The sequence below is a fragment of the Octopus bimaculoides genome, chromosome 11, assembly GCF_046866305.1.
Source record: "Octopus bimaculoides isolate indiv1 chromosome 11, ASM4686630v1, whole genome shotgun sequence".
NCBI classification, from domain to species: Eukaryota; Metazoa; Mollusca; class Cephalopoda; order Octopoda; family Octopodidae; genus Octopus; species Octopus bimaculoides.
Genome location: NC_142938.1, coordinates 55,788,766 through 55,798,302, shown reverse-complemented (window position 1 = coordinate 55,798,302; position 9,537 = coordinate 55,788,766). Strand labels below are relative to the sequence as shown.

General features: G+C 38.1%; 1 protein-coding gene across 1 annotated transcript; it reads left to right on the top strand.

Moving 5' to 3' along the window:
- Positions 1-351: 351 nt before the first annotated feature.
- Positions 352-1,292, top strand: LOC106881765 (tubulin polymerization-promoting protein family member 3). Its single transcript, XM_014932270.3, has one exon. It carries the CDS (start codon positions 472-474, stop codon positions 1,006-1,008), a length of 537 nt encoding a protein of 178 aa, XP_014787756.1. The 5' UTR covers positions 352-471; the 3' UTR covers positions 1,009-1,292.
- The last annotated feature ends 8,245 nt before the right edge of the window (positions 1,293-9,537 follow it).

Sequence of the window (9,537 nt, the reverse complement as noted above, 5' to 3'; positions counted from 1 at the left end):
AGAATAAAATAGTAATCAAAGGGGTTCATAGATAAAAAGAAAATTGGTTGAGAACCCCTTGGGTAGATCATACAACTGAAAAGATTAGCACAAGTATTTAGTCTCTTCTAGGGGTACGCCAATTATTATTATTATTATTATTATTATTATTATTATTATTATTATTATTATTATTATTACTATTATTACTATTATTATTATTATTATTCTGGGGTATGCCAATTACTTACAGATGTATAAAATTTGGTTTAAATGAGATTCATTTGAAATAGTAACGAGATATTCATTATGACATAGAAAGCCCTTTTATGATGAAAGCGTGTGTTTTAGAAAACGCTCTTTACGTCATCAATAGAAACATTTGTTTGTTTGAAAAAGCAAGCCTTGTTCTCACTTGTAGAACAGAAAGAAAAAGTCAGCGTAACGATATAGACGTAGTGACATTCGGAGCTCATTTACTTTACCTCTAAAATGGCGGAATTAGATGAAGTTTTTCGAGCGTTCACCAAGCTTGCAGGTGCAAAGACTCCTGAAGAAGAAAAACAAATGAACTCTAAGGCTTGTGCAAAAATGGTGAAAGACTGTCTACCAAAAGAAGTTGTAACAATTGCAGATGCTTCTATATTCCCAAAATACAAAGAGAAAAGTAAACAGTACCTCCTTATAAGTAACTTCCATCTATTTATACGTGGTTGTGCACATGAATATGCCAAGAACAAAAGTAAAAATTCCAAACTGCCAGAAGGGGACCCGCAGGTGGACAAATATTACGAAGAGTTTGTTGAAATGCTAAAAAAAGGGAGACCAAACGTCAAAGAAGTAAAAATATCAAAAACTGGCAATGTCGCCGGTCTTACAGATGTGGCTGGTTACACGGGATCACATAAAGAGCGCTTTGATGAGGAAGGAAAAGGCAAGGGAATGAGTGGCCGAAAAGAATTAGTAGACAACACTGGTTACGTGGGTGCCTATAAAAACGAAGGGACATATGATAAAGTAAATGCATGATTGCACCGTAGAGGTGATGGTGATCAACATAATCAATGATCATAGAAAATGTTTTTCTTGCGTCTAAATCGCTGACATTTTAATATATTCCGTACGTTGATGCATCTATCAAGGAAAATATAGAAAAATACAAGCTAGAAGGGTATGATTCTAAAATGAACATACATACACACATACATATATACATATACATACATACATACATATATATAAACAAACGTTTGCCACTACAAATAAAAATGGTTGTAAAATGTTGGAAATGATAAAAACTACTTGAGCATTTATTTTTGTGTTCATTGTACCTCATTTATTGATTATTATTATTATTGTTGTTGTTGCTTGGTCTTTATTCGTCGCTGCGCTGCCGGTAAAAATATTCGTTAATCATGCACTTACTTTTAATAGTGAAAGTCTCGCTAGTTACTGTGGTGACAACAGTCTACCTATCTTTCACTCGCCTTCTCTGTCTGTCTGTCTGTTTGTCTGTCTGTCCGTCTGTCTGTCTGTCTGTCTCTGTCTCTCTCTCTCTCTCTCTCTCTCTCACACACTATTTCTCACTCGACAACAATCTCTTTTCTCTCTTTCTCTCTCTCTCTCTCTCTCTCTCTCTCTCTCTCTCTCTCTTTCTTTCTTTCTCTCTTCTCTCTCTCTCTCTCTCTCTCTTTCCCCCTCTTTCTTTCTTTTTCTCTCTTTCTTTCTTTCTTTCTTTCTTTCTCTCTTTGCTTCTCTTTTACTCACACACACACACACACAAACAAAAAAAAAACTATATCTTAATATATAAATCTGAAATTGTGTGTTTGTGTGAAGCCTTTTTGAATGTTTATAGAAATCCACATTTTCCACTTTTTCGTAAAAATGTTTACATCAATGGAATTTTCTCGATCTGAACTTTCCAGTGCAGTAATTAGATTTTTTAAATTCCGTTTACTTTGTGTGATTTAAGGGAGATTTGGCTGTTGTTTCTAGCAACTTTTATATTTCATCCCTGCTACCTGGACGCCATTCTTACACACGCGCTCAACATAAAAATATAGAGAGTAAAAGTAAAAGAGGGAGAGTGAGAGAGAGAGAGAAAGTGATACATACAACGTCATAGATTAAACTTTCATCTCAGTGTTCTTTACCTATTTTTCATAACATAGATACGTAAAAACACACACAACCACACATACATGACCTGTGACAACAACATACACATTGCTCTCAATCTCTATTCATTTCCCCCCCTCTTCCTCTCTCGCTCTCTCAAACGTATACACGTGCAAGTAAACACAGTCATTCACATCGTGGTATATTTACAAAACATTGATGGCATAACTACAGAGTTGTATCCCCCAACTTTGGAAGGTCATAACTTTCATAAAAATGAATATTTTTTTATAAAATTTTCTATGCATATATTATTTATTATGTAGATTCCAAATATACAAAAATGTTCGGTGAAAGTGTTTTGGAAGGGGGTGGGATACAATATTCGGAAATTCCACTTAAATTCCTCTTAACGTCCAGGAAAATGAATATTTTTTCATGAAATTTTGTACAAATGTACCTTGATGTATGTACATTTCAAGCATGTAGGAATTTTGAAGGAAACAACTGCAGGTTATTTTTGAGAAGTGTTCCCCACTCGGTGGTGTTTCGGAGCAAGTCGTCCATATTTGTTTCATTTTTCTCTATTATGTGCTTATGTGCATCCTTAGATTTCTAATGAAGTAATAGGCAGTGAAGAGAAGCAGTCATAAGAAAACTTTTAACTACCCCTATTCCTTTCTCTCCCCCTCTCTACCTCTTCCTCTCTCGCTCTCTCAAAAGCATACACATGCAAGTACACAATCATTCAGTAAAATATAACTCATGTTCGTCAATGTTTTGTAAATTTACCACGATTTTCACTAGGGTGTTAGGGTTAGGGTTTTAGGGTCAGGGTTAGGGTTTTAGGGTCAGGGTTAGGGTTTAGGATTAATGTTGCGGTTACGTTTTTTAGGGTCAGGGTTAGGGTTAGGGTTTAGGGTTAGTGTTAGGGTTAGTGTTAGGATTAGGTTTAGGATTAGGGTTGGGTAATCGTGCGGGTGTTAATCTGAAAAATTACAGATATATGAAAAGTACCGACCCTGCCATCTATTATAACTTTTGTTGTTCTGTTTAATATATACATAGATTATGCCTCCAAAGAAGAGAGTTTGCTGGAGAAAGACAGCAACCGGTTTAAAATGACAGCCACAGACTGCAGCAATTCACCACATTCCAGTAGCTACTTTGAACATAATGCAAAATGGTGCATCAACACCTTCTGCCCAATCTGATAGAATTCTGGCAAAACTGTTTAGCAACAGATCGCCAGCAATTGCTTCATCACAAATTGCCATCCTAGCTCCTGTGAAAAGGGATTACCCTGCTACGTATAATCAGGGCAGCGCAAAAAGTTGTTTTGCACAAGCACTTCTATAGCCAATTACACGGATGAAATTTACGTATGCTTAATAATTTTACGCAAAACAGCCTTCAGACTTTCCCTATTAATTTCATCGTCTTTTGAATTATGAACATATTTACATCATAAGGGTTTTTTCGTTGTAAGGCTTTCTTTTTTAGTTGATTTTCAGCTAGCAAGACTTTTCGTAGATGGCATAAGTCACACCCGGACAAGGTCGGGTTATACTGCTAGTATTTTTATATAATGAAAGGGGCTTTTTTTATTTTGAAGCTGCGTTGCGTCCTCTGTATGTTGAAACGCACACACACATCACATACACACAACCAAAACAATGATTCTCTATATTGTCGAATAATGTCTCTAAACTATGTTTTGTTGTGTCGACAGATTGCACTTAAAATTCCCGCGTTTTAAATCAAAACTTGTTAGTTACTATGGTGACAACATTACTTACCTACCTACCTACCTACCTACCTACCTACCTACCTACCTACCTACCTATCTATCTATCTATCTATCTATATATATATATATATATATATATATATATATATATATATACATACATATATCTCACACACACACATGCATACCCCCCCTCTCTCTCTCTCTCTCTCTCTCTCAATCTATCTATCTATCACTATTTCTATCTCAACAATAACATTTTCTCTTCCCCTTCTAAAAATACATTGTGACATATTTTGATTCCTCCCCTACTTTTCCTTTCTTTAATAGATGCTGTGACGGACGAGCAGACGGAGATCTGCTTCACTTTTATAATAAAGTGATGAGCTGGCAGAATCGTTACCATGCCGGACGAAATGCTTAGCGACATTTTGTCCGTCCTATCGTTCTGAATTCAAATAAATTCTGTCGAGGTCAACTTTGCCTTTCATCCTTTCAGGGTCGATAAAATAAGAAGCAGTTGAGCACCTGGGTCGATGTAATCGACTTACTCCTCCCCTAAATTGCTAACCCTGTGCCAAAATTTGAAGCCATTATTATTATTATTATTATTATTATTATTATTATTATTATTATTATTATTATTATTATTATTATTATTATTAAAGCGACGAGCTGGCAGAATCGTTAGCACCCTGGGCGAAATTCTTAGCGGCATTTCGTCTGCCGCTACGTTCTGAGTTCAAATTCCGCCGAGGTCAACTTTGGCTTTAATCCTTTCGGAGTCGATAAATTAAGTACCAGCGAAGCACTGGGATCGATATAAGCGACACTCGCCTCCAACAAAAATGGCTGCCCTTGTGGCAAAACTTGAGACCATTGCAATTATCATTAAGGCGGCGAGCTGGCAGAATCGTAAAACACGCTGGGAGAAATGCTTCCTTCTTGACTATTTGTGGGTCAAAGAGGAACGCAACATCAGTTATATAGCATATGTGGTGCATCTTGTCCACCGCCGCTAGGTCTACAGGACATTCTATTCCAGTCTCTTTCAACATTTGTCTAGATCTTTGCTTACAGTTCTTAATGTACCAATTATCATAGGCACAACCTTTTATAAGCGCACACTTTTCATATTCCTAATTTTTGCAATTTCAAATTTTAAGGGATTGTATTATTATTATTTTTTTTGTTTGCTTTTGTTTTTGACTCGTCTTTGTGCGGAGCAAGGGGGCGCGTGTTCTGGTCACGTAAGTTTTCTTTAAAATTTGTTGGTTTATTAGTTGGTATTACAAATTTTGTTGAACTGTTAACAAAATAACCCAACTCGCTGCAAGCGGGTCGAGCTGGTTTGTCGAGAATTTCCTATTTCAAAACAAAAATATCAATATGGCCCTCCCCCCCAAATCGAGGGAAGCAATGGCTGTTCGAATGGCTGCTATGGCATTGTTTTCTTGCCGCTAGTTGATGTGGTCGAAAAACGATGCACAGGAAGCAGCATTAGCAGTAGCAGCAACAATAACCACAACCAACAGAAGCAGCAGCGATGTGCAAGATATATCTAAAAATGACGCAGGGATGACCGCCATCACCGTCCCCACCACCAACACCTGCCGTTGCGCATAGGACGGATCCGGCTATCTGCTGAGTCCATTGTGAAGATCATCTCGCTGCTGGCCGAGAGGGAAGGGCTGCCTCCCAGCAATTTTGTTAGAAAGTGAGTGTATGTTGCAAGAATGGTCCGTGTAAATAGGTTTACGCTAAGCATGCTCCTGCAAATTGAAGGAAAATAATGCGGAGAGGACACTTACCTAAACGGTCAAGACAACCGTGGTTTTGTGAGGGTTTTCACGAGCGGCACTAGGAAGTCTCCTTGTTTTGGGAAATTATTCATTGTTATAATTTTATATTGTTACTGTCTCCTGAACGAGATGCCAGTCCATCATACGGTTATTCTCCATTAATTGCTGGTACATATTTTCAAACCAATGGTTTGGTGCACCATAAAATGAAATGAAATGCTTTGTTCAAATATACAACGCGCCACTCGATCCGAGAATCAAAGTGATGACATATTGATTGTAAGCTCGATTCTCAAACCACTAGACAACGTGATTTCACTGTTTAATACATGGAAAACTAAAAGGTTAAAAGATGTGAAACAGTCACGCAATGAAGAGGAAAATATGATATCAGTCGGTTATCAGATTTCCCCATTTGTTTTTCAGATTAGATTAGAACAAGAAATAATTCTAGTAAAGATTGAAAGATATAGCTTTTATGAAAAAAAAATACAGTATCTGGGTACCAAATGCTAAATAAATACGCAAATATATTTGTTGGCTCGGAAAAATTGAACTGTTTAGCAATGAAATATTTTCGAAATACTGCCGGCATTACAGAGCAGCTTTCTTGAGCTTTTACGATTTACTTTAGCTTCACGCTTCTTTTAATACCATATAGAATGGCTTAGCTGGCCGAAACTTCGAAGTCACAGTGAATACTATTCTTGCGAATGAATAATGAACTTATTGTTTACCAAAAGTATTAAGTAACTAGCGGGACCCGTGAATTTTTCACGGAATTAATAGTAAACCTATTGGATTATTCCTAAAAACTTTATCCAAAAAACCTGAAAGGATAGCTTGTGTTGTGTCTGTATCAAAAGATAAGTCGCTCATCTGCTATTAATTGAAAAGTGAAAGAAATTGAAATACAATGATTACTAAGGCACTTTATATATATACATTATGCACAATTTTATCGACTTAATACACAGCACTCATAAAATAAATATTCAATCTTATTTTTTCCATTTTTTCCCATAAACAGAAAAAATTATATTTTAAAATTTACATAGTCAACAATTTCTTATCTTGGAAACAAAAATTTTATAGTAAAAAAAAGTTGTTTGGTATGTAAAATATAGAGGTCACAGTTTCACGGGGGTAAAAATTTAATGCAACATGAAAACCACATCGTTGGTAACTTATAAGCCAAGGCGATGGGTCAGAGCCAACACACATTTCAATTTGCGTGCACCTTTCAATCCAATACTTCTTTGCAGACTATGCTCTTCATGTAAGTTCTCTCTCTTCTTTTCCCTTGTTTCTTGGCGTTAACTCTCACTTCAGATAATTTGCGAGCCCTTGAGAATGCAACATATAGCTGACCATGGCTGAATACAGGTTCAGGCAAGAACAGCCCCACTTTATCAAATATCTGCCTTTGTGATTTATTGATAGTCATTGCATATGACAGGCAAACAGGAAACTGGTTTCTTTCTAAAGTGAACGGCAAGTTTGGGATGCGCATGTGTTAAGTGACAGGTGATTTAACAAAGTTCAATTAAAAACAAAAATTACTTTTCACTATGCACTCACCATCGCCGCCGCCGCCGCGTGCGGGCGTGCGTGTGGGCGTGCGTGTGGGCGTGCGTACGGGCGTGCAGGCGTGCGGGCGGGCGGGCGTGTGTGTGTGTGTGTGTGTGTGTGTGTGTGTGTGTGTGTGTGTGTGTGTGTGTGTGTGTGATGATGATTTCTGCTCTTCAGCTGTCGCAAGTCCGGTGCACTTAAGCACCTTGTGATAGATGGGACGAAAAGCAACAAACTTGCGACACCTGGAGAAGTGCTGCAATCATCGTACCGTTGACACAGAAACTGTGTGTGTGTGTGTGTGTGTGTGTGTGTGTGTGTGTGTGTGTGTGTGTGCGTGTGTGTGTGCGTGTGTGTGTGTGTGTGTGTGTGTGTGTGCGTGTGTGCGTGTGTGTGTATGTGTGTGCGCGCGTGCGTACGTGTGTGTGTTTGTAACTCTGTTGGTTCACCAGAAGCGATAAATTGTACAACTAAATATATCATAGAACTTAAATATTGAGTATTCTTTAATTCATCGTAATTAAAAGGCTCCTAATTCCAGTACTTTCAGTTTGACATTTCTAATCATTCAGCTGCTTCTCTGATCCTGCTTTTTCCTTGAAGCATCTACTGTTTGAATATATTTTCGAAATATCGCATGGAAGTTATAAAGAAAATGCTCATGTTTGTGTTCAAAAAGAAAAAAAAATTGCGGGTGACATGTATAAAACGTCTGATTCAAGTTCACGTTTTTCATTTAATTTTCATTTAATTTCTGATCCACGTGGCAATATTGTTGTTGTTGGCACTCCGTCGCTTACGACGTCGAGGGTTCCAGTTGATCCGATCAACGGAACAGCCTGCTCGTGAAATTAACGTGCAAGTGGCTGAGCACTCCACAGACACGTGTACCTTTAACGTAGTTCTCGGGGATATAATTACAGACACAACAGAGACAGGAAGTAAGAGTGAGAGAAAGTTGTGATGAAAGAGTACAGCAGGGTTCGCCACCATCCCCTGCCGGAGCCTCGTGGAGCTTTAGATGTTTTCGCTCAATAAACACTCACAACACCCGGTCTGGGAATCGAAACCACGACTCTATGACCGCGAGTTCGCTGCCCTAACCACTGGGCCATTGCGCCTCCACACGTGACAATATTACAAACGTTTTAAACTTCGCTCATGGTTGCGAGGTTACTCGAATAACATTCCTCATGAAATTGCGTTGTTATTTAAGTAATATTTTAAAGTAATATTATTTATTAATGCTTTTTAATGTAATGAATGTTTATAGGTGTGGCTGTGTGGTAAGAAGCTTGCTTTCCAGCCACATGCTTCGAAGTTCAGTTCCACTTCGTGGCACCTTAGGCAAATGTGTTCTACTATAGCTTCGGACCGACCAAAGCCTTGTGAGTGGATTTGGCAGACGGAAACTGAAAGAATCTCGTCATATGTGTGTGTGTGTGTGTATTTTCCCCCCACCATCACCGCTTGACAACTGGTTTTGGTGTGTTTACGTCTGCGTAACTTAGCGGTTCGGTAAAAGAAACTTATAGAATAAGTACTAGGCTTAAGAAATAAGTCCTGGCGTCAAGGCGGTGCTCCAGCATGGATGGCCACAGTAAAATAAGTGAAACAAGTAAGAAGAATTTTTAAAAACTACAGGGCCGGCGCTAGCAAGTGCCGAGCCCAATTAGAGGATTGTCAGTGGGGCCATCTACTCAGCAAAGCTGAAGATTGGTGTTTCTTGATTCGTGCAGTATGCCAGTTTCAGCCAAAAAAAAGTTGAGAGCTTGAGGCTCCACCATTAACCACAATGATATAGTAAAAATCCATCATAGGCGTCCTCCGTTCGAACGTGTGCACGAGGCCTTCTGTTGGCGCGGAGCCCAGTTTGAACGAATCTATCTAATTAGCTTAAAACGGTTTCTGTTTACATATGTTCCGCCATGTGTAATAGCACGCTGTACATTTTCGCTGGGTAATTTATAACTATTGAGAGCGTTCTCCATTTTTTAACTTTTATACTTTTTATTCGTAATATCTTTATTATATGAATTTGGTGGTATTGACTGGATCCATACAGCTGTCCACAACTGGTTTACCTCGACGTTTAGCCACAGCCTATTTGAGTTACATTCAATATCGAAATATCGATGTTTCATTCCTGTTGCGCAAGCGCATGCGCGCGCACACACATCTACCTTTGCATACATACATACATACATACGTACATACATACATACATACATAAATATTATATACATTGTATTATATATACACACATATACTTGCATGTATGTATGTATGTATGTATGTATACAGAGAGTTGGC